The sequence below is a fragment of the Sarcophilus harrisii genome, chromosome X (genome assembly GCF_902635505.1).
Source record: "Sarcophilus harrisii chromosome X, mSarHar1.11, whole genome shotgun sequence".
Taxonomy (NCBI): domain Eukaryota; kingdom Metazoa; phylum Chordata; class Mammalia; order Dasyuromorphia; family Dasyuridae; genus Sarcophilus; species Sarcophilus harrisii.
In genome coordinates this window covers 74,005,688-74,031,562 of record NC_045432.1, presented here as the reverse complement: position 1 = coordinate 74,031,562, position 25,875 = coordinate 74,005,688, and the positions used below count along the sequence as shown (strand labels likewise).

Below are 25,875 nucleotides of genomic sequence, written 5' to 3'. Positions count from 1 at the left end.
ATGTTAAACATGTTTAAATGTATCTTAAATATAATATATGTGTACACATTCATATAGTTCTCTTGTTGCACAAGAAAAATCGGATTTAGAAAGAAGATAAAAATAACCTGGGAAGAAAAACAAAAACGCAAGTAGTCCACATTCATTTCCCAGTGTTCTTTCTCTGAGTGTAGATGGTTCTGTTCATCACTGATCAATTGGAACTGAATTGGATCCTCTCATTGCTGAAGAGAGCCACTTCCATCAGAATTTGTCATCATATAGTATATAATGATTTTCTGGTCCTGTTCATTTCACTCAACATCAGTTCATGTAAGTCTCTCCAAGCCTCTCTGTATTCATCCTGCTGGTCATTTCTTACAGAACAAGAATATTCCATAACATTCATATACCACAATTTACTCAACCATTCTCCAATTGATGGGCATCCACTCAGTTTCCGGCCTTGCTCCAGTCTGTGGGATTGCAGGGACAGTAAGAAATCAAAGTGCTTTTGAACATTTGTCTTCAACTAATACATTGTTGGTGGAGTAGTGAACGAATCCAACATTCTAGAGAGCAATTTGGAACTACGGACGGATAACTATGCATCCCCTTTGCTCCAGCAGTGTATCTACTGGGCCTGTATTCCAAAGAGATCTTAAAGGAGAGAAAGGGATCTACATGTGCAAAAATGTCTGTGGCAGCCCTTTTTGTAGCAGCAAGCTGACACCCATTTAGTCTTATTTTAAACGAGCAGCAACGACATGGACGAAAGGGCAGAAGACTAGCGTGTGTGTTCCAAATGAGGGTGCCACTGATGCCGGCAGATTGGAAGAAAGACCAGAAGCCTTCTCGACGAGCCACGTCTGCCCCTGAACGACAACGTTCTTTTATGTGAAAATATTTGGGTGCATCATTTCCCTATCAAGACAGCACTTCAAAATTCAAAATCAAGAGATTCTTGGTTTGAGTGTAATTTTTCATTTGCTCTGTGACATGAGCATACCTGACAGCCAGATTAACTCCCAAAGCCATCATCCTTGTGGGTTTTAGGTGGTGTCTCTAATGCCATTGCTAATGTATTAGGTCATCAGGGTACATTAAGTCACTATGACTTCCTTTGCCACTATTTCTCACAGGTAAACCTACAGTTTCTTTCTGGATCTCTGGGTTAGCAAAAAATAAAGAAAATTCGCTTTGGGATATAGGCTAACCACAACAACCATGTCTTTAAAAAACCCTTAACATATGAGCCTCTCTCCTGGGACGCCAAAGGAGGCATTCATTCTAAAATGCATCTCATAAGGCCTCCCCTGATGTTTCTTTTACCGGACTCGCTGGGTGCCGTACTACTTCAGAACAAAAGTTATTCATTTACTACATGGCCAACAAAATTCTCCCCATCTCCAGAATGGGATTCTCTCCTACCAGTTACTATATTGTTACTGGAAGCACGCATAGGGGATGCACTGTGACCTAAGCACAAATAGAGCCACATTTGGGGGACGGGGGTTCCACTGCTGCAATAACTTCTGCTTCTCCTTGCCCCCACCTCCAGAGCCACATTTGCTAGTTTGGTAATAGCACCGAGCTGTGATTTGCTTTATGTGTTACCACAGAAGCCCTTCCTAACTTGTTCTCTTCTTCACTGCCATCAGTTGGTGTCCGGCCTCAGTATTTCTCAGCTGGTCTTACTGCCCTCTCCTGCTTATTTGCTGAATTGCAGTGGCTATGCAGGACAGGTGTAGCAGCCCTTTTAGTACATAGTCTCTGGGACTCTTATCTCTGTTCTTTTGCTATTCATCTTCAGAGAGAGTCAGCCAGAGCAGCCCTCAGGCATTCATTCTGCATTTTATTTGCCTTTCCATGGGCCTCAGCTACCACTCTGAATTCACTGTTCTTTAAATTAGAGTGACTTTCCAACAATGAGGGGACTGGGGCCACTTCCCATGATCTTGTGATGAAGAGAGCCATCTGCACCCAGAGAGGACTGTGGGAACTGAGGGTGGAGCACAACAGAGCACTTTCACTTTTTTGTGGCTGTTTGCTTGCATTTTCTTTTCTTTCTCATTTACTTTCTTTTTCTTATCTGATTTTTCTTGTGCAACAAAAGAATTGTATAAATATGTTTACACATATTGGATTTAACATATCTTTTAACAGGTATAACATATATTAGATTGCTTGCCATCTAGGGGAGGGGATGGGGAAAGGCGGAGAAAATCTGAAACAGGAGGCCACGCGAGGGTCAATGTGGAAAAATGATCTGGGTGCTTATGTCTTGAAAATAAAAAAAGCTTTAAAAAATAAAAAAGAAAATCAGAGTGAAAAAAATCCACTAAAATCCCATAAGCTGCTGGCCAGGCCATGTAAATCACCCTCTGGGGACTTCTCTTAACAAGACAGAAGGAGCGAAGTTGGGCTAGTAAGTTTGATCCTGCCTGCCTTGACTAAGCAAGGCCCGAACATGGTCCTCTGCTTCCTGGAGGAGAGTACATATGAGGAAGGCTTTGAAGGATGGATGGATAGGATTGCTATGACAGCCACAAACTTTGGACATTTCCCCTTTTTGATCCTTATTTCTCTAAACCACACAGACTTGGGCTTCTCCTGTGAGCAAGATTCTTCATCTCCCATTGCTCACATCCATATGGCGCTTGAAGATTTCCATAATCAAAAGAATAAGAAAGGCTTTCAACTCTGGAGATGAGCTGCAATCTCAGGTTTCAACAAGACCACCTATGTTACCCCAGGGATCCTAACTGAAGAGAAGGTCATACCACTGCAGGCTAGAGCATGCCCACCTCTACGCTGAGATGGATCGGATCCCACCGGGAAGACCCATTTATTGTTCAAGTCTACACACCCTGCTGAGAAATCTGCTCCTCTTTGGGACATTTCCAATCCCAGGTGGTAGGCTGATGAGGAGTCAAGAAGACAACCTGCTTTTCCCACCAGAAAGTATGTCGTGGTTTTGCAGTAAAGGAGTTTTTGTAAGAAGAACAAAGAAAGGAAACACCTCTCGGATGTCTCTGCTAGGGGAAAAATGCATTCTGGTTTGTTTCGTTTGGAAATTTCCATTTCTCCTTCATTTAAATGGATTTGTCTAAATTCTTAGACACACAAAGGCTCAAGAATGTCTACTGGGGAAAGCCAATATTGTTCTCTATAAAATCCTAAGGGGAAATTTTACCTAGATCCAGAAAAGTGAAATAGCTTGGAAAGTCTTTGATTTCCTTGCTTGTAAATCCATATGTGGCTACCAGAGGTCATTTTTGGAAACAGAGGCAACTGACTGTATCAATCCACACAGACCGTGAGTAGACAGAGTTGAAAGCTACTTATTTACACGGTGTGATTTATGGGAAGGGGCTTTCAGGAGAAGGAAAGGCAACACCTAAGTGTCAGAATATCAATCCAAAAGCTTCAGTCCTTAGGATCTAGGGGCTCAGGGGCCTTGGCCCTCAACTGTTCCTAGAGGTGACCCCAAGAGGATCATTTTCTCTCTCTGCCTTGTTGTCCCAGCTAGTTATGGCAGCAAAAGCTTCACATCTAACCTCTGTCTGGTTTGTGATGTCCCTGAATTTGGCTTCTTAGCTCTAATCTAGGCAAGCACAGGAGGAATATGTAGGGGGAAGATAGCATTTATTCTCCCTCTCCCCAAAATGCAGAAGATGCAAAGGACTTACAAGAGCCCCCCAAAATAAAGCACTTGAATAAATTGTGGGTTCCCTTTCAAATTCCACGGGACCTCTACCCCTTCTGCAGGGTCCTACACAGGCCCTCCCAGACTCATCATTTCACCCTATATTTGGAATTGCCCCCCAGAAGACAAATACCCTTTGAGGCTGCTGCTGCTACATTAGAAGCAATTATAATAAGCGATTCCCTCTCCCAGCAGACCTAGCTTTCTAAAGAAGTCCCTGGTTTTGGCCTCCAAAGAAGCTGCTGCAAAGCAGGTCTGTGGGGGGTCTCTTTTCTTTAAGGAGCAGGAAGTTTCAGGAAATCTACCTTTGTCTTTGGAAGATCCCAATCCCAAACTCTTGATCTGGGGGTTACCCATAAAAGAATCTCCAAGGCTGCCACTGCCCTGGAAAATCTGCCTTCTCTAGATAGAAAGCTGTAGTCTGAATCCCGCCACCTTGGCAATTCCAAATCTCTTCTTCTCCACATAAGTGTGCGTTTCGCAAACATTGTCCACGGATTAGCCTTTCATGCTAGGCGAGTGTGCGCGCATCTGCCCAGGTCATGTGCTTCTGTACCAAGCGCCCTGGCCCTCACCCTCCAGCAGCTGTTTTCTCTCCGGCTAGAATTACCTGTGATCTGAATCACCTGTGAGCAGGGACACTGCCGTGTGCCTCTGCTGCCACCGCAGCCACTCTGAGGTCCTAGGAGGAGGGGAGATGGTGTGATGTGGCAGGTCCCTATTCCCCCGCCAACTGCATACTGATCTAGCTTCTGAACAGGGAAAAGTAAAAAAAAAAGCCATGAAAAGGGCCACCCCGGTCTGATACCTCATATAGGGGGGTAGGGGACCATTTCTGACAAGAAATGGCCTAGCAAGCTATTGCAAAAGCAGTCAGGAGCCCTGGGTTCTCCCCCACAAAGTGCCAGGAGGCACGTCCACGCTGCCCATGGGAGGTGCCCCTCAAATGTATTCAAACGGAGGCTCACGGCCAACGATCTTATCAACCTGGTCACAGAAATCATCAAATTGATCAGTGTCTCTCCGGATTCACTTCTTGTTGAAAAGCATTTTGATCTTCAGACATCTCCTATTAAGATGTCTTTGAGTACATTTCTTTCCCCCCATGTCTATGGCTTTGCACGGACAATGGGTCTTCCCCCCCCACTGCCTCCTGAATCTCTTCCAATCTTTAAGGCTCATTCTAGAGGCCCCCCATGCCAGGCCTTTGCAAATGGCCCCATTTGCAAATGTTTCTCCCTCTTGAAATGATCTTTCAGTCACTTGCTTCTGGGAGTCCATGCTGTATATTGCTAAAGGCAGCATTGGGGCATCTGTCTTTGTATTGCCAGGAGCTCCAATGGGCAAACATGAACCAAGGTGCCCAGGAGGGAATTTTCTCATTGATGAGATCAAAGAGGCAGGGACCTAGCCAGAACCTATGTTAGCACAGGATGGTGTCTGCATACAGCTGGCATCTAATCAATGTCTGTTGCTTTGAATTGAACTCCATGTCAAGAGTCTTGCATGATGTCATCGGATCAAAGGATTATAGATTTCAAATTGGAAGGCACCTCAAACCTGTCTAACCCTCTTGTTTTCCAGAGGAAGGGTGAGGGACAAAATCACACGGGTGCCAGATTTGAACCCATCCTTGACTCCAAATCCAGGACTCTTCCTAGCACTTTCAATCATTTCAGTTAGTACTTCATCTGCTTCAAGAAAAATGAAGTGACTGCCAAAGAGGGCCCAGAATAGGCTCATCTGGAGAGCTACATGCCCAAAGTGGGGGAGAGTGACAGATATGGGATGGAGAGTACAAGGGATAGGGGATGGGAATGGAGAGGGATAAGAGATGGGGAGGGCAAGGGATAAGGGATGGGGAGGGCGAGGCATAAGGGATGGGGAGGGCGAGGGATAGGGAACGGCGAGGGGGAGGGATAGGGGACGGAGATGACTCACAGCCTTGCTCAGCCAGGGAAAGCATCAGTTCCAAGGGATTAGACTCCAGACGTACCATGGAGCTGCCGAGAGCTAGAATTCTTGCTCAGATCTGTGTCTTCTTTCTTAATAGTCTGAAGCAGAGAGACAGAAAGATAAATCAGCCTGACACAACTTATGTAACCTGCAAGAAAGATAAATGCTATTTGGGAGTAAAGGATGAGCTCAGAATTGAGCCTGGAATATGGCATCCTCTGGAGGTTTATTTGAGTCCACTTGTCATTGCACAGGGCTATGTGGTTGGGGGTCTTTCCCTGCGAGAGCCCTTCCAGGACATTATACTCTTAAAATACTAAGCAGTGTCTCAGCGGTGGAGCCAATGAAATTTCTAATAAAACGCCCTGAACAGCATGGGATCACCGGGGTGCTTTCCTGACACCTTAGAAATCAGTAGCCATCTCATAGAAAGGGGTAAAATCAGGCCCAGCCAGAGCGTCAAACTCAAATCAAAAGAGATCCCCCTCCAGGCTACACAGTGACTGGGAAAAATCACAGATCAACATCATCTATGTTGTCTTGTATCGTTATTGATTCTGTGCAACATTTCCCAGTGAAGTGGAGCTGGCAGTATGGGAGACTTTTGTGTGCTGGACACCACCGAGGCCCCTCACCGTAGGGCCTCTTGCAGACAGGCTTTTCTAATCTTTATTAAACGGCATCCAGACAAGCGAGGCTTGCCCAACAGGAAATTGCTCCAAATTCCTTTATGTCAGCAGAAGCTAGAGCATTTGTGCTATTACAGAACGGGGCAGCTTTGGGCTTGTGTCATCAGGAAGCTTTATATTTAATTTGCAGTTATCGAGAGACACAGCTATTTCATTGCAAAGGTTCCTGGTGCAGCAGCTATCTTGGGAAAAATAAAGCTCCCTTAATCTCTGCTCTGCCCAGAAAGTGAAAAGTCGACTGGGGAAGGTGTGATCTCTACCTGCTTAGCAGAACTAGAAGGCTACTGGAAAATGAGAATTAGACCGGATGATCGGCAAACTTGCTTTCATTTCTAGGCCCTCCAATCCCAAGAAAAGCTTGCGAGTGGATCTGTAAGCCAAGACGAGAGGCCGTCGAGAAGATTGGATTTTAGTGAGCAAAAATAATATTTTGCTTCGGGATGTCTCTTTCTTTTAAATCTTGCTTCTTATTGTCTTTAGAGGTTTAGTTATCCCTTCCAGAGATGAATAAACTCAGTCCTATTGTTTTACTGCTACCAATAATGGCTACGTTCATATAGGCTTTAAGGTATAGTGTCATATATGTTATCTGCTCAGATCTTCACGACGCCTCTACGAAGTCAATGCTATATCCTTATCCCTAATCCATATCATTATCCATAGAAGAGGAAACTGGGAGTATGAGAGTTTCAGTGGCAAATGATACATTTCCAAACATATACGGTACATGGATACACACATATACATAGACACATGTGATGCATGACACATATCTGAAATATACATGATGCACACATACAGCTATATGGTACATGGATACACACACATCAGGGGTCTTCAAACTACGGCCCACGGGCCAGATGCGGCAGCTGAGGACAATTATCCCCCTCACCCAGGGCTATGAAATTTCTTTATTTAAAGGTCCACAAAACAAAGGTTTTGTTTTTACTCTAGTCCGGCCCTCCAGCAGTCTGAGGGACAGTGAACTGGCCCCCTATTTAAATAGTTTGAGGACCCCTGACACACATGATACATAGACACACGATAGATGGATATGATTATCTGGTACATACATATGATACATAGATACCCAAGTGCTACATATACACAAACATTACATAGATACAGACATGCAATATACGTATATAGATTTTAAAAGGAAACTGAGTAAATCATGCTATAAATCAATCAACTAAGAGGGCCTAGAGATGACACCTCTCCGTTGACCATCTGCGACCCTAATAGTAAATGCCCAGCAGTGACTATTCTCATCAGGAGGCTCAGGGCCTAGGAGAAATTTATTAACATCCCGGACAGTTCCTTGAAATGCAGTCTCTCTTTTAGGGCTAGCGACATGAAATGTGACTTGCTGAATTAAAATGGGACCTCAATAAGACCAAGTGACATTAACTTGACAGTGTTAACGGTAGGGAAATAACTGACCTCAAATAGCTAAACACCGGATTTCTGAATCTCTGCCCATTAGCCAACGGATAAAAAGAGCCGGGATTGAGAATCGTAGCTAATCTCAATATTATTCATGGTTTAGCCTTCGGTGGCAACATAGATATCGACTTCAACCATTTCTATGGAAACGCTGGCATCCAGAATATTGTTACTCTTTTTTGAAAGATATTCTTGAGAAAGAATTAATGTTGTATACAGATGGGAAATGGAGGGTTTTGGATGCCTATCACAAAAGGAGCAGATTGAAATGAATAGTCTTTCAAAGGAGGAGAATAGTTTTATGGAAGGATTTGAAAGAATAGATTTAGACAGAGAATCTGGTCTATCTTGGTTTTTGGAGACTAATTGGAGTGGGAGCATCTAAGTCATACTTCCCAATTTGTTGTTTTTTGTTTTCTTTTTTGAAACGAACCTGTGGCACAACGGCAATATGCGGAAACTCAATATATTTACATAAAATGCATGATAAATGAAAATTAATTGCCCTTTCAGCTAATTCATAGTGGACTCATAAAAATTCTTTTTATTCTGCAAGGCCCTTCAATATTCAAAACTCCTCCAGCATACCATCTGTTCAGGATTTGTGTGCATCTGTAAGTTCCTTCTTAGTGGCAGAGAGATCGTGGGGCTGCGGCACTGCAGAATATTTTAAAAGATTGACGTCTTTCAAAAGGATGCCGCCATTGAGAAGCCACATGCTGCTTTTAGCCTAAAATGAGTGCGTTTGACTCAATAAAAGAAGGTAATATTTTTGCAATTGTTGCTTTCCTTCTGTCAGCTCTGTTGATGTTAAGTGTCCTAATTCAGAAACCCTGAAACCATGTCTATATTTGACACTACGGTTGAAATCTGGGATGTGGCTTTCCGGCGGCCTGGTGAGGCACTTTGGAGCACATATTCTTAAACTATTAATTGAGAAATCCAAACCCGGGCCGATCCGGGACTTGTAACTATTTAGGGCAGCCTCATTTCCCAGTGTTTCAACTCCCGGGTAGCTTATCTGTTTATCTCCTTCAGAGATGGCAATGGCTTCTCAGTATTCATGAAGCCATTGACATCCTCAAGCTTCTAATTCAGTATTTGGAATTAGAAGTTTTTCTTCCTCAGAAAAAGGAGACTGCATTTTTTCCGGACAGTTCAAATGTCAATTTCCTAAAGACCTGAGATTAATTTGAATCTGAGGCACTTCCAGATTCTTGGAAAATGCATTCTTTCAAGCTAACTCGCCAGCTCCGAGATGAAGAATTGCTCAAATTTCTATGACATTGTTTTCCATCAGATGTCAAACCGAAAAATAATTTCACAACTAAATCATTGAAAAAGAGCCTGGTTGGGCATTTGGTAATGGTGGATCCTGCAGGACCCATTTGTGTTTGTTTTTGTTTGGTTGATCCCCAGACAAAGAGAATATGGACATTTTAGTAAAGTGGAAGAATTTTCTGGTTTCTGTTGTCAAAAGTCAGGTAAATAGTACCGTAACTAAGGTGTGGTAACTATTTTTCCCCGCTGCCAATGGGTGTGGGAAGATGGGAAGGTGGGGGTGGAGGGTAGGTATATTTTCTCCCAAGAGTGGTCTGAAGATCTATTACTCACTCCCATAGTTTTGGGAGGCAGCCCTCAGGGGAGGAAAAGGTAGGATGGGCTGCCCCCTGTTCCAGCATTCTGGCACTTCAATTAAATATACTGAGCTCTTGAAGGTTGCCTGATAGACTGGGCTTAATAGAGAACATCTCTTTCACTGAACTTTGAAAACTTTGCCATGGCTGTTGGTTTTTTAGCTCCTGAAATGAGTCAAATCTTCTTGATCAACGTGATGAATCGAATCTGTGTGTTCAGCCACATGCCCTCTTCTCCGAAGGTCAGCAAGTTCTTAAGGGAAAATGTTTCATGGATGCTATTAAACGTACAAGGCCTGGGTGTATTGCTTATTGACAGATTCTAAAACGAAATGATTTTCACTCGCGCTTAAAGGTCAAGCCAGCCATCCTTTGATAAAGTACCTAAGATAAGATCATTCGAGATGAAATGTCAAGCTCTCGGGATGGAAAATTAAGAGTTCTTTATACGCTTAAAAGGAGCCAGGGCAGGCAGGAGTTTAAGGGTGGGATCCAAGGCTTGGGGGAGTAAGCCTGCCAGAAGGGTTGTCAGGGTGTAAAGGGAATAATTGATTTCTCTAAGCGCCTGCTTCTCTGCTTGACAATCAAGCAGAGGATGCTTCTCTCCATCACCTAATGAAGACCAGAGAGACTCAGATCTTCCTCGTTTCCATAGGCAGCCATCATGGCGTCAGTATAAAGTATCACGGAGCTTGGACATGCCCCGTTAGCTGAATGCTGGCTTTCAATGTGCCCTTGGTTCTCAAACAGCTAAACAGGCATTCAGGAGCAGATGGCCATTGTAGGATGAAAAGTTGAATTCGATTTGCCTTTTCTAAAGGAAAGGGAGCCAGGCCAGTCAAGCAGGTCAAAGCGCACAGGCAGGACTAACATACTGTGCCTGGAGAGAAAATGGGGAAGGCTTTGGCTGTATGGCTAAGGAGACCAATAAGAAAGGCGGAGGCTGGGCCTAGCCAGGCAAAAGCCAAATGGCCTGGAATCGAAGCCTTGGAAATCCCCCTCTTAAGACCGGTGAAATACCAAAGACGTGAGATGTTTCACAAAGTGGTTGGTAAGGTTCTATAATTTTGAATATATCTAGTATGTGTAGACAGTATTTAAGTAGGTCCTTGAATGCTGTCACGCCCCAGTCCTGTGTCCAGGAGTCACTTCCCAAGGGGCCAAACACCCCTAGCTTCTCATGGAATTTTTCATCTCAAGTTTTATGCTTGATTCATGGTTCCACAGTTTAGGAAGCCCACTGATGAGCTGGAAAGGGGCTACGGGAAAGGAACCAGGAGAGGGGAAGACATCACAGCCATGTCACATAAGGATTAGTTTAAGAAACAGGAGACATACAGTCCTGAAAAGAGAAGATTCATGGTGGACATGAGCGCCATCTTCAGTGTTTTCAAGGATTGTCATGTGCAAAAGGGAGTGGTCTTTTTTTCTGTTTGGCCCCAGAAAGCAGGCCTACCAGCAATGGGTGGAAGGCAGATTTAGATGATGTGTCAGATGATGGGCAGTTTCTAAAAAGGAGCGCTATCTTCATGTAGAAGGGGGACTATTTCAGGAGGTAGGGGCTTCCCCTTCACTGGGATTCTTCAAGAAAAGAGGGGATGGCCACTTCCCCAGGATTTTGTAAAGAAGGATTCCTTTTTGAATATGGATTGGGCTGGATTGGGGGTTCGTAATCTGGGATCCATTAACTTTAAAAAAAATGTATTATCGTAACTATTTCAACATATATTTTTTTACAATCCTATCTATCTCTCTATTTATTTTTGTGTTTCAAAACTTATTCTGAGAAGAGGTCCAAAGGCTTTACCAGACAGCCAAAGGAGTTCCACACACACACACACACACACACACACACGTCCCAGACTAAATGGCCATCTAACTTCCAACTCCCAAAGTCTGGGATTCTGCAATGCCTTAGATCCGTGTTTTGGTGGCAGTATAATAATAGAGGGAAGACACAAGGATTTTGTGGCCGCCTCCGAGTCTGGCTTTGCGGGCCATGAGAAGATGAAAAATATCAGCCCAGAATGTCTTCAAGTGCCTGGAAAACCACCAAGGGCCATGCTGTCTGTGCACAAAATCTCATTGCCCTTTCCCCAGCTGGCCCAGTGTTGTATTAATACCCCTCCCTCCCCAATACACCTAGCCAGGCTTACCACTCACTAGTTCCATCACTCTTGGGGAATTAACTCTTGCCTCAACTTTGCCCTTTTCTCTCTTCCCTGTCCCTCCTCTCCTCTGCTGCTCAATAAGTGGAAACAGCAAGCAGGGGATCTGGGCAGCAATCTCAGATTGTTCTCTGGAATAGTAAGCTCTGTATTAGAAAGCTGATTTCCAGCTGGCTGGAGGAGCAGGGAGCGGAGTTACACAACACCCTGGGGCCCACAGAGGGAGCAGCAGGGCCAAGCCCACCTCAATTGATTTACCCAGTAGGGAGCCTTTGCCAACACCTGACTGGACCGCTCTGGGTTAGCAATTCTCCTTCCAAAACAAAGTCACTGAAATGCTTTCCGAAGGTGTGTTTGTGTCTGTTGTGGGGGGGGTGTTTGTAAATCAGTCAAACTCCCTCCTTTTTAGACAGCAGCTTTATGGGGACAACTCCAAGCAGTATCCAACTTGATTGAGACTCTTGCCAACCCCCCCCCCCGAGGATACCTTCCAGGAGATACCCAATAATTTATAACTCAGAAGTTATGTCCCTGAAATTCTTTCCCTTCATTTCACTCCGGTGGGGGAGGTATGAATAGCCAAGAGCGGAAACTTCTTTTTAAACCCACATTTCACTCCGTGGGGCGTCAAGGCAGCACTGGAGCGGAAGCCTTTATTGGGCCTTGAAGTGCCAGCTGCTCCCTTGCAAGCCAGCAATGGGAGAGCAGGGCCAGCTGAGCCTCCCCCCACCCCCCCAGTACACATTACAGTAGATTGAAGGCATTTGTTAGACACCCTAAATCCCATCGATAAGACAGAGAGTTAACTTTGGGGGTATTTCTTTCATTTTCCAACACTACTAGGAGGTTAAGGAAGCCAACAACCATTCCATTAATTAATTAGTTAATTAATAAGAAGAGTTTCCTGGCCCCCAGGGATTCTCATATGCACATGTACATACATACAAAGATTGGCAAACATGCATATGTAAAGTCTAGATGTATGTAAACATGTGTGTGTCTCACATATATCTAGTTCTTTTTGTGTTGTTTCCTCCTCCAAACTACCAATCCCCTGAGGATGCGGACTTTTCACAATGCCTGGCACACAGTAAGCATCTGATAAATGTGGGTCAAGTGACTGACAAAGGACATCACAGAGTTGATGCGAGATTCACAGGAGCTCCACCAACATTACGGGGACAAAGATCCAAAAGCTGGCTGAACCATGCAGATTGTTTATAAAAACAGCCCGAGGATAGCAATTCAGAGCAGGCCACTAGCATCCCAAATTACCCCCAAAACCTTCTCCTGAAGGACTCGAGATTTACGAATTTATTGCAGATAATGCAATAAAACAGTACGAACTGTACAATGGGTCTGGACAGGTTATAACACCTCTCTCGAAATCAAGAAACCTTGAAAAGCTGAAGGGTGCTTTAATCAACCCGAATAAACGTGCACCTGGCACAAAATTAAAGAGAAAGGAGAAAACCATTTCAGGATTTGCATACAATGGCCACTGCACATTAGGAAGAACAGGAGGAAAAGTGGAGTGAGCCTTCCCTGAGGACTGATATCAAATCCAATCATGGCAGAAGTGAGCTAGAAGAAACCCAAAGATTTGTTGGCAAGACACAGGAAGATTACATCAATATCTAGATGGCGCTCATCATGGAAAACTGGAACAGGATCTCACCCCATTAAAGGCAACAAAAAAGAAGTATATGGAACAGAAATGAGTAAATTTGAAATTTCCTCACTCAGCAATCAAAAACAGGGGTCAAAGATCTAGGCAATACAAGGGGCCCGAGTAACTCAAAGAACAAAACGTGCAACTCAACATAAACCAAAAACTTTATTAGAGATCTATGGAAAATAAAGAAATAACAGTCCAGATAGAAGCCAAGAAGGAGGATGTAGAAAATGTTTGGTCATCTAGCTGGGGCCTGAGCAATTGACACAATCAAGAAGCAAATTTGATCCAATAGAAAAGGGAAAACTTGAGCAGCATTAAAATAATGCTTGGGGCGGCTAGGTGGCATAGTGGATAGAGCACCAGCCCTGAAGTCAAGAGGACCTGAGTTCAAATCTGATCTCTTAGGTGTGCAATCCTAGGCAAGTCAGTTCCATACCTGTGGCTTATTCATATACCATAAAGATTAAAATGGGCTCAAGTATAAAGAGAAGGTTAGATGATCCAATGGCCACACAGAAAACTCGGTACCTCTACCATAAGGTCAAGAACAAAAGATATGACACATGGTGTTTTTCTGGGAGTTGGTTTAATCCATCAACAAGCGTCGGTCAAGCATTTTCTGCATGGCGGGGACAGTCCAGAGCACTGAAGACATAAGAGAGAAGGAAACCATCCCTTTTGTTCAACTATCAAATGCAGTGATTTCACCCACCATTCAATAGTGTCTAAAACATTAAATATAAAGAAAAGGAGCAGGATAACGACATGTCTTATCTTGGGACTTCTCTCTAAAATTCACCAGAAAGAGAAAAATGAGATGATCAGAATAACTGACATTTCCTACATTAGCTCATTTGATCTTCACGGCAACCCTGAGGTAAACGTTATACCTATTATCACTCCCATTTTATAGCAGAGAAAACGGAGTTTTTATATTCTCACAATGGACTAGTATTTTTTTCTTTTAGAAAACATTTTGTCTTTTGTTTTTATATCATTCCCATTTCTTAATATATCTTTTCTCCTTTGCTTCCCCCGTGAGCCATTATTGGATTATAAGACCACAGACTTAGAGCTGGAAGAGAATGATAAGGTCATCTAGTCTAGCTCCCACATTATTAGAGTTGAGGAAACAGGCCAACAGAGATTGAGTATATTGCCCAACAACACACAGCTGGTAAGTGGAGGAACCTGGACTGGAATCCAGGACTCTGGTCCCAGATCTAGCATCCTTTCTACTGTACCACATGACTGGTTTGTAACCAATTCTAAAAGAGAAATCAAAGCAGCTCAACAGAGTCAAGCAGGGGCAGCTGGGTAACGCAGTACATAGAGTACCCACCCTGAAGTCAGGAGGAACTAAATTCAAATCTGGCCTCAGATACTTAACATTGGTTGTGTGATCCTGGGCAAGTCGCTTAACCTCAATTGCCTCAGCAAAAAAAATAAAATAAAATAAAATCAATCAATATTGATTTTGTTTGACAGTCTATGCAATATCCCATAGCCATAGCATATCACCTCAGCGATAAAGTTAGGGACTTGAATTTTCTCAATTCCTCTCCATGGCCAAGATTGCCATTATAATTATAAATCATTGAATTCATTTTCCCCTTTTGGTTATATTGCTATAACCATCACACAATACGGCTTTCCTGCTCAGCTCACTCGGCTGATGTAACAGCTCACTGTTTATGTAAGCTTTCCCAGGCTTCTGTCACTTCTTCCCGTTCGCCATTTTTTATGACACATTCAGATTGCCTTCACATCCATGTAGCACAATTTGTTTTTCTCGTCCCCCATGGATGAGCACCAACTTTGTTTCTAAAATATCTGGATATATTTGGATACTTTATTTGTGTCATGGGCTCCTTTGGCAGGGAACCTTGAGAAGCCTATAATTGAAAGAAAAAGTTAATTGGGGGCAGCTGGGTGGCGCAATGGATAGAGCCCTGAAGTCAGGAGGACCTGAGTTCAAATCTGGTCTCAGACACTTAACGCTTCCTAGCTGTGGGACCTTGGGCAAGCTGGCATATATGTGGGTACATGACTACATATCTAGGATTTTCTATAGCAATTTAAGGTTTAGAAAGCCCTTGACAAGCATTCTCTCATTTGATTCTCATGAATTCCTGTGAGAGGTATTATTATTCCCCTTTTCCATATGAGAATTACTTCAGCAAAAATAAAAATAAAATAAAATAAAGTTAATCATCAGAAGACAGTAAAAATAAAAGAAGGTATTTTTCCCATTCTAAATTCAAGGACCCCCCCAGAGCTGTGTGCTGTTGGGCAGAGTGTAGACTCTAGCCACTGTGCCACCTAGCTGAATGCTTTCAGAATATCAGTTTGGCAGCTATGAACAGGACGGATTGGAAAGAAGAAAAATTGGAAGCAGAAAGGCAAATACTGCTACTGTCTAGCTACTGTCCCAATAGATTTGTGGCCCAGTGAGAGATGCTAAGTGTCGCCACGCAGTTCCTCCCCATGTATTTCTTGGTCCCCTTTCTCATTAACTCCTTGAAGCTGCCTGAGCTGGATGAGAAATGGGGAAAGTAATAGTACCAATGAAGACTGAAGGTATCCCCCCTGCGGAGAAGCTTATCCTCGAGGCCCCAGAAAACCATGCGAGGCTGAACAGACGATAAATGTCACCGGAACAAATCTTTCCACGGTGAGTAAAGCCAGGGGGGAAATGGAGGCTGCACTCGGAAGAGGAGAGAAGATAAAATAGAATTTCAATAGAGGTAAAAAATGGGCCCAGTGAACATGGCCCCCCTCGAAGGAGAAAGGTCAATATCACAGGGCACACAAATTTCAATTCTTTTACCAAATCTCATGCAAATCCATGAGAGAAGGATGGCTTGACTCTCCACATGGACGCCATATCGCTTTGACTATTTGGATACGAAATTACAAAAACATCAGCTCTTCTTGATGTTGGCACCCGCCCCAGGTACTGCTACAGCACTGGAGCCAGATTGGGTAATCACCACTCTGATTTCCCAGGTGACAGCTGTGCAGGTCTGGCGAGGTGACTCCCTGGGGCTCTGGGCTTCGGCAGCTTTCCTCTAAGCCCTTCCTGCCTCAGCCAGTGCCAAGAGACAATGTCAGAAGGGCACACGGCACAGGAAGTTTTGCCCGTGTTCAAGGGCACTTCTGGCACCTCTTTCCTGATGGATCAGATAGCAGGTCGTCCAAAACGTCTTCACAGGTTTTCATGGGCTAAAAAAAGTTTCTTATTACAAAACAGACACAGTCAAAGCAAAATGGTTCAGCTTGCTCCTTGTATCAGTTCTCAGAAGGAGGCCGTTGTGGGCACTTGGGTTTGTGAGTTTGTTCTTGGGATGTTTTCTTCCCTGGGTTTCAGTTCCAGAAAGAATAAAATCGACAGAAGAATGCAGTCTACCCATACCCCTTCATCCGCTCCACTCAGGAGGCTTTGGAGCAAAAGTCCTTCTTCTCCATTAATCAATTTTCAAGACAATATGCCCAGTGATTGAATTCCGAAGCCGATGATTTCATAGGGAGACTCCTCTGGAACGAGAGCATTGCAGGGCAGAGAGCCGAGGCCTTGGACTCACAATATCAGAGCTTCCAGCCCTGAATCTGACACTAGATCGACTTTGGGTTTTTCTCTATTTGGGGCTCAGTTGACTCCCCTTTAAAATGGGGATAAGAGGGATAGCTAGGTAGCACGTGTTTAGAACACCAGCCCTGAAGTCAGAAGGACCTAAGTTCAAATCTGGCCTCAGACACTTAACACTTCCCGGCTGTGTGACTCTGGGCAAGTCGCTTAACCCCAATGACCTCCGCAAAGTAAATAAATAAATAGCTAAATAAAGAAATGGGGATAAGAATACTTAGCCAAATTCCCTGGAAGGGTAGTGCTTTACATTTATTATCTTGACTGTGGCAACCTATAAAGATAGGCTATTATTCCTATGTAGTTTCACAGTGGGAAAAAAACCTACAAATCTGGACTATGTAGACCAGGGGTCCTCAGACTTTTGAAATAGGGGGCCAGTTCCCTGTCCCTCAGACTGACAGAGGGCCGGACCATAGGAAAAACACAAACTTTGTTTTGTGGGCCTTTAAATAAAGAAACTTCCTAGCGCTGGGTGAGGGGGATCATCATCTTCAGCTGCTGCATCTGGCCCGTGGGCCGTAGTTTGAGGACCCCTGATGTGTACAGACATAATCGTGTAGAGAACGCACATATGTCTCTATATGGATGCACACGTGTGTGTATATACATGTACATGCCAGAAAATCTTTAGGTAACCTGGAATTCTTAATAAGCTTAAATTTCATCTATGCACGTGTATTACACATTTTATAGTTCATATATAGGAATATAAATGCCAGAGATTCCATGGATACAGATATGTATATGTATGTGTACATATACACTGCATGTGGGTATATAGTTCCTACATCCACATGTCTATGTGTCCACATATTTCATGTATATTTGCAATTGAAGCTTATTAAGCTGAAAACTGCCCTCTGCCTTTCAAGCCGGCATCTATGTGGGCACATGATTACATATCTAGGAGGTTCTATAGCAATTTAAGGTATAGAAAGCCCTTGACATCCATTCTGTCATTTGCTTCTCGTGACCTCCTGTGAGATAGCTGCTCTCGGTATTATTATTCCCATTTTCCATATGAGAAAACTGGGGACCAGGTGAAATGACCTCTCCAGGGTCGCACAACTAGTGAAGGTCGGAGGCAGGAAATGACCCCCCCACACAGGTCTGCCTGACTCCAGCCAAGTCCCGGGCCACTGTCTCCATGGTCCCCCAAAGCTCAAAAGCTTATGGCTGGCCGGAGATTGCGGATTTCTTTTGTCTTCTCCACCAGAAGTGGGGAGGAGCTGCTGTGGCGGCTGCTGTCAGAGAGTCCTACAATCCCTACTTATTGATCTGGAACTGTGCCGCAGCCTGCCAGGGAACAGCGGCTCCAAGCCTTAGCCCGCCTTTTGTTCCCTGTACCTGAGCTGTTCGGTTCCCGAGGGAGGCCTGCAAACCATGTTCACACCCTGCTTTTCTACCAGGCTTAGAAAAGCAGAAGCTACTGAGCAATTACTGGTCTGGATAGGCTCGGTTTCTGTCTTGCGAACAATGGAGACCCTCTGGAGAAAAGGACGTTCTATTAACATGCAGAGCTCAGCAGGCCCTGGCACCTTTGGGAGCACTAGTATTTGCGGAGATTGGGTAGGCGGGAGTCTGGCAGGGAAGGTAAGCGCCTCAGATCTCTGGGGCCTCTCTGGGGCCTCTCTCGGTCCCCTCCCCCCAAATCCATCATTTTGCTTATTTACCGTGGGCCTGTGCATCAGCCACAAGGAAATACATGTTACTTTTAATAACATCCTGGATCCGCAGGGGCAGAGAGACACCAAAACCTTGGCGGCCTGGATCGAATCCTCTAATCACTTCCTTCTCACAATTAACATTGTTGCTCATTGTTTCCTGGCCCTGCTCAAATTTGCTCTTGCTCAGAGCTCTAGCCTCAACTGAAGTCCCACCCACTAACCCAGAAGTAGGCACTCTGTGAGGAGGAGGAGGATAAAGCTTCCTTGGGCCCCGTGTGTATACGATCGAACTCCCTTGTCGAGTCCCAAGACATGGTCAGAAGGGGCCTGGCAGATAGGTGGTGAACTCAGAACGCAGAGAAATGGGACTGACTTTTGAAGCTGGGCTCTCGGCAAGGGGCCAACCTTTATATTCTCTTCTATAACTTCTTTTTGTTCCCCACTTGTAAGGTTGTGTCTGGTCTGTTTGGTTTGGGGGGATCTGCCCGTTTTCCCCACCTCTAGTCCAATTCACAGCTTGCATATATAGACAATGGGGCCCCTTCTCAACGGTTCCTAATTTGTAAAACCAAACAGAAATGATTTTCTGTTAAAGGCGTGGACTTACCAGAAACTGGGACATTAAAAACACACACACACACACACACACACACACACACACAGTCCCTTCAGCACAACCAGAATGTGATTTTTGAAAACACATTTAAAGGTTTTAAAGTGATATAAAGATGAAGGAGCGCCCTTGTGGGAGAAATTATGGGCCCTTGAATTATTGAATTGAGTAGAAAGAGGACTGGCAGCTATGTGGGAGAATAAACCGAAAGAGACAAGAATCAATAATAATAATAATGGACATTTCAGAGCACTTTTTAAAGAGCAGCAAAGCCCTTTATCTACATGATCTCATTTGGAGCTCAGAACAACCTTGTGAAGAAGGTACCGTGGGTATTATTTAATTCGATTCAATTAAATAAGCATTGTCAAGTACCCATCTTATGCTACATACAGTTAATCTCTATTTTCCAGATGAGGAAACTGAGGTTCAGAGAGATTTAGTAACTTTCATGAAGCTAGTTCATGGAAATATAAGTGGATTTAAACATAAATGCAATATCATATATTATATCTATTATATGTGATTATATAAGATGTAATCATATAAATGTAAGAGGTGGGATTAGCACCTAAGGGTTCTCCACACACCCAAATTCAGCACTCAACAATATAGGAGGCAGCCCAAAAGTCTTAGTGCAGTTTCTCTGAGACACACTGAGTTTATTCACCGAAACAGAAATACCGGGGAAGTCGTGTGTGTTTCGCCCTCGTACTGCCAGTATGTCGTGAGCCTGTGTACGATGCTAACTATAAAAAAAACAGGACGGCTGGGTCAGGAACCCCTGAGTTCCAATCTGACCTCAGATACCCACTCGCTGTGTGACCCTGTTTGCCTCCATACCTCCATCTAGAAAATGAACCAGAGAAGGAAATGGCCAACCAACCACTCCAGTCTCTCTGTCAAGACTATCTCCAATGGGGTCAGAAAGTGTGGGACATGACTGAAAAAATGACAACTAAAAGCTGCTGAGAAAGCATCAGGATCCTTGTGACGGTTGTGGCACAGCAAGAAAGAAATCAACACGGCTTTCGGGTTGTCCACCTCTGTTCTGGGAGAGGGATGGCGGTCCTTTTGGGACGGGTTGAATTTTTGCCCCGGGACGGAGCTGGGAGCGCTGGATGTGTCCGAGAGGCTCGATATAATGAGAATTATTTCCAAGTGCAAATAGGAGGACTCTGAAAGGTAGAAGGCTCCCAGTCACTGAGGGCCCATGAGGAGAGACTGGGGGACCTCTTGTGTCACGATGACTGAGTGTTTAATTCTGTGTATTTAATAAACCAGGACCCAACAGAGAAAGCAGACTGACTTGATGGAACGCAGAGGAAACTTGGGCCAGGGTCAGGAGTATGGTCTCCTACTAGTTCAATGGGTCTTATATGGATGAGGGATTCCATTTTTTTTTCCTGCTTAGCTCCAGAGGTCAGAACTAAGACTGAAGGGTTCAATTGATTAAGATGTTAGGGAAAAGACTCATTTATTTATTTATTTTGACTAATCAGAGCTGCTCCAAAGTGCAAGGAGCTGCCTTGGTAAGGGGGTGGAGGAGAGGGGCCCTCCCTTCCTTGGGGTTCCGCCAACAGGGGCTGAATGACTACTTGTGGGAAGATGCTGTGGAGATGATTCTCGGTCAGCCAGGCCTGGCAATGGATGGCCCCTGGGACTCTCAACTCTGCCATTTAGGATTTGGTGTTTGTAAGAAGATAAAACTAGGAACATGGGCTGGGCTAGTCACTGAAAGTGGTATATATTGGTTTGAACTCAGGACTTGATTCCTTGGAAGCCTTGGAAGGCTGATTGGAAGCATTCTGGGAATGAATGACTATTTAAGAAGAGAAGACCATCCCAATGTGGCCCTGGCCATCCCCGTGGACTTAGGCCATCACAAGGCGAGGTCAGAGGCCCAAGAACCATCTCCACAAAGACCCCCCCCAAGTAGCTATCAACCCCAGTGGGAAGCACCCCAAGGGAGGGCAGCCCCCCTCTTCCCAAAGTGGTACCTTCCACTATGAGGCAACCCCCTCCTCCCTCCCCAGTGGAGCTTATCCCCAGGCCGGGTGGGGTCTAAGCGTCACAAGTGGCTCAGGAGGGTTACCTAGGCAACAAGGCAGACACCCTCTTAGTCAACCTTCCGCCGCCTCTCATTGGCCAGCCGGGATAATTGTTTCGAGGGCCAGCCAATGGGCAGGCGCTCCTGTGTGTCTTATCTGTCGCCCCGGTGACTCGCGGGCAGTTGGCTACTGTGGCGGTAGCGGAGCGGTCAGCTAGCCAGCGCTCCCTCCGCTCCCTAGGAGCAAGCCTAAACCAGACATATCTGAAGCGGGGCAGCCCCGTGGCCGAGCCCGGCACTGTGGTCCCAGCCAGCGCCACCCCGCCCAGGCCCACGACATGAGCTTCTGGTGGGCCCTGGCCAGCCACCGCTGCCGCAGCCGCACCCGCAACCGCAGCCGCTGGGCGCTGGCCATGGCTATCCGGATCCTGCTGCTCGCGCTGCTCTTAAGGGTCTATCCCTGGACCTGGGTCTCTGGGCTGCCTCTGCCCCCGGAGGAACAGGAGGCCGAGGTCCAGGCCGCCAATGGCAGTGCCGGGGCCACCAATAGTACGGTATACGTGGAGGCCAAGGTGTTGGTGCATTCCAACCGCAGCGCCAGCCTGGGCCTCTCAGGCCACCTCAACCCCCTGGGCGTCTTGGGCCGCCTGGGCCACCTGCCGCCTACTTTGAGCCGGACGCTCCGCCATTTCCTGTTCGCGCTGAGTGGCTGCTGTGGCATCGTGGCAATCTGTTTCCTGATCAGGGCTTACAATTTCAAGGTCCAGTCGAGCAAGAAGTACGGCCTAGTCGCCAGTGAAGATCACCTGGAGACGGGCTCCTTGGACAGCGATGAGGAAACGGTCTTTGAGATGCAAGTCCCCAAATAAATCGCTGTAGGCCGGCCAACCAACCCAAGGAGGTGAGTATCGTGGGGGGATGGGAGACAAGGGTAGGGGTCTGCCCCCGGGAGGTGGGGCCAACCTTGTGGGATGGCTGATTGGGGCCTGCCCCTAGGGGGGGTTTTTGGGGGAGTGGGGGGGAAAAGGCTCACCCTATGGGATGTGTATTGATGGGGGGGGGCTGACTCTGCAGGGGGTATGGCTGATGAGGGGGCTCACCCTGCGGGGGGTATGGCTGGCGAGGGTGGGAAAGGGCCTGTGGGAGGTGTGCTGATGGGGGGGCCCACCCTGTGGGGGCTATGGTTGGTTGGAGGGGAAGGGCTCACCCTGTGGCGGGGGGGCGGGGGGGGGTCAACTTATGGGAGGGGTTGGGGAGGGGCTCACCCTGTGGGGGGTATGGCTGGCAAGAGAGGGTATGGCTGATGGGGGGGCTGACCTGGGGGAGCCACCCAAAGGGGAAGCTGGTGGGGGGTTTGACCTTTGGGGCCGATGGGAGGAGAAGGGAAGTTAATGCCCACCCACGGAAGGGGGGTAAGAGGGGACAACTGTAGGAGAGAGTGGGGAGACCGAAAACTCAACCATCTTGTCCTTCTTTGGCTCTCCCCCCCAGCCCCCTGCTGGAAACACCTCAGCACCGCAACACCAAGAAGTCATCTTACCACCTCCACGAGTGACGGACGTCACCGCCCTGAGAGAGACACCTGGAGACAGAACCGGCAACATCTTGGCATTCTGTCCGCGGGCAGATGGAGGGGAGGGGGGAGGGGGGGTTGTAGCTTCTGTTTCCTCCTACCTGTATCGCTGCTCAAAGATACCGCTGAAGCAGGGGGTGTGTGCCTGGTCCTTCTGCGTCGGCCTCCCCCTAACCGAGCCCCATTCCATCTGGTCCCCTTAGATAATGTGCTTCTGGCAGAAGCCCAGGCCTGGCCCAAAGTTCCCAATGTCTTAATCCCATTTTGAAAAATAAAATGTGGGCCCTCACCCTCCTCCCTGCCTCCCCCTCACTTGTCCCAAATCCCCATTTAGATGGTCTAAGACAACAGGGCTTATGGATCAGTCCTCCTATACAGGAGACCCACATTCTCACCCCAGAATCTAGGGTTTAATCCTGCTTAAGTCCTTATCCAGAGAAAACAAATGTTGCTATAGCGGGCTAGCCTCGATTTCCCCAGCAACCGTTTGTGACAAGCCCTTGTTTGTAACATTCAGTCCTAAAAGAAAACCCCGGATCTTTTCACTGATGAGGTAGCGCGAGTCCCAGGTCCTCCTCCCAAATCGGAGACATTTCATACCCAATGGGGGAAGGGGGGAAGGGAACGGTTCCTTAACTTCCAGTGGGCTCCAAGCTTGCTTTTTGTACAGGTACGAGGGGCAAAGTGTCAAGAGGTTGCCCTCTAGGGGGCTGGGAGGGAAAGGAAGGAAAATTACAACACAAGGTTTTGCCAGGATAAATGTGGCAAATTATCTGGGCTCTTGGGTTTTAAAAATAAAGTTTTACTCCAAGAAAGTATCAAGAGGGACTTGGGGCTCCCCTTCCCCATTGTCACCTGCCAAATGCTCTAAGTGCAACAGTGCCCAAAAATCCCCCTGGTGGGTGCACTGTTTTGTCAAAACAGTGTCCTCATAATGCCCCCTGCCCAGTGTTCTCATAATGCCCCCTGCTGAGCGTCCTCCCCAAATGCCCCGCCGGTCCCTTCAAACGCCCCCCACCGGGACTTGAAAGGCCCCGCAGAGGTCCCCAAACCCCCCCCTGTCTTCAAATGGGCCCCTGCTGAGCGTCCTCAAAATGGCCCCTGCTAAGCATTCTCCTTCAAACATCCCCCAACAAGAGTCATCCTTCAAAGGCCACCTACCGAGTGTCCACATAATGCCCCCTGCCGAGCATCCCCATAATGCCCCCTGCCAAGCGTCCTTCTTCAAACCTCCGTACCAAGTGTCATCCTTCAAAGGGCCCCTGCCGAGTGTCCTCATAATGTCCCCTGAATCCTCCAAGTGTCCCATCAAGAGTCCTAATAATGCCCCCTACCGAGCATCCCCATAATGCCGCCTGCCGAGCGTCCTTCTTCAAACGGCCCCTACCAAGTGTCCTCGAAATGCCCCCTGCAGAGCGTCCCCATAATGCCCCCTGCCGAGCGTTTTCATAATGGCCCCGGCCGAGTGTCCTCATAATGGCCCCTGCTGAGCATTCTCCTTCAAACATCCCCCAACAAGAGTCATCCTTCAAAGGCCCCCTGCCGAGTGTCCGCATAATGCCCCCTGCCGAGAGTCCCCGTAATGCCCTCTGCGGAGTGTCCTTCTTCAAACGCCCCCTACAAATTGTCCTCCTTCAAAGGCCCCCTGCCAAGTGTCCTCATAATGTCCCCCGCCTAGTGTCCTCATAATGTCCCCCGCCAAGTGTCCTCATAATGTCCCCTGAGTCCTCCAAGTGTCCCATCAAGAGTCCTGATAATGCCCCCTGCCGAGCGTCCCCATAATGCTGCCTGCCGAGCGTCCTTCAAACGCCCCCTACCAAGCGTCCTCGAAAGGCCCCCTGCCGAGCGTTCTCATAATGGCCCCTGCTGAGCTTTCTCCTTCAAACATCCCCCAACAAGAGTCCTCCTTCAAAGGCCCCCTGCCAAGCATCCCCATAATGCCCCCTGCCAAGCGTCCTCCTTCAAAGGCCCCCTGCCGAGTGTCCTCATAATGTCCCCTGAGTCCTCCAAGTGTCCCATCAAGAGTCCTTTAATGCCCCACCGAAAGGTTCCCTTAATGCCGCCCGCCCCTCCTTCTTCTTCAAACGCCCCCTACCAAGCATCCTCCTTCAAAGGCCCCCTTTGGGCACGCCTTATAATGCCCCTGCTGAGTTTTCATAATGTCCCCATAATGCCCTCCAAGCGGCCCCTTCAAAACGCCCCTACCCAAGGTCCTTCTTTCAAAGGCCCCGCCAAGGTTCCCAAAGTCCCCCTGAGTCCTCCAAGTGTCCCATCAAGAGTCCTGATAATGCCCCCTACCGAGCGTCCCCATAATGCCGCCTGCCGAGTGTCCTTCTTCAAACGCCCCCTACCAAGTGTCCTCCTTCATAGGCCCCCTGCAGAGCATGCCCATAATGCCCACTGCCGAGCGTTCTCATAATGGCCCCTGCTGAGCATTCTCCTTCAAACATCCCCCACCAAGTGTCCTCCTTCAAAGGCCCCCTGCAGAATATCACCATAATGCCTCCTTCCGAGCGTTCTCATAATGCCCCCTGCTGAGAGTCCCCATAATGCCCTCTGCGGAGTGTCCTTCTTCAAACGCCCCCTACAAATTGTCCTCCTTCAAAGGCCCCCTGCCGAGTGTCCTCATAATGTCCCGAGTCCTCCAAGTGTCCCATCAAGAGTCCTGATAATGCTCCCTGCCGTGAGTCCACATAATGCCCCCTGCACAGCGTCCTTCTTCAAACACCCCCTACCAAGCGTCCTCCTTCAAAGGCCCCCATAATGCTCCCCTGCCGAGCGTTCTCATAATGCTCCCTGCCCAGCGTCCCAATAATGCCCCCTGCCCAGTGTCCTTTTTCAAACGCCCCCTACAAAGTGTCCTCCTTCAAAGGCCCCCTGCCAAGTGTCCTCATAATGTCCCCCGCCTAGTGTCCTCATAATGTCCCCCGCCTAGTGTCTTCATAATGTCCCGAGTCCTCCAAGTGTCCCATCAAGAGTCCTGATAATGCCGCCTGCCGAGCGTCCTCCTTCAAAGGCCCCCTGCAGAATGTCCCCATAATGTCCCCTGCCGAGAGTCCCC

The 25,875-nt window shown here is 46.8% G+C and overlaps 1 protein-coding gene across 1 annotated transcript; it reads left to right on the top strand.

Moving 5' to 3' along the window:
* The first annotated feature begins 21,267 nt into the window (after positions 1-21,267).
* Positions 21,268-22,969, top strand: LOC116420303 (protein FAM174C-like). Its single transcript, XM_031944731.1, has 2 exons — positions 21,268-22,142; positions 22,733-22,969. Exon 1 carries the CDS (start codon positions 21,580-21,582, stop codon positions 22,108-22,110), a length of 531 nt encoding a protein of 176 aa, XP_031800591.1. The 5' UTR covers positions 21,268-21,579; the 3' UTR covers positions 22,111-22,142; positions 22,733-22,969.
* The last annotated feature ends 2,906 nt before the right edge of the window (positions 22,970-25,875 follow it).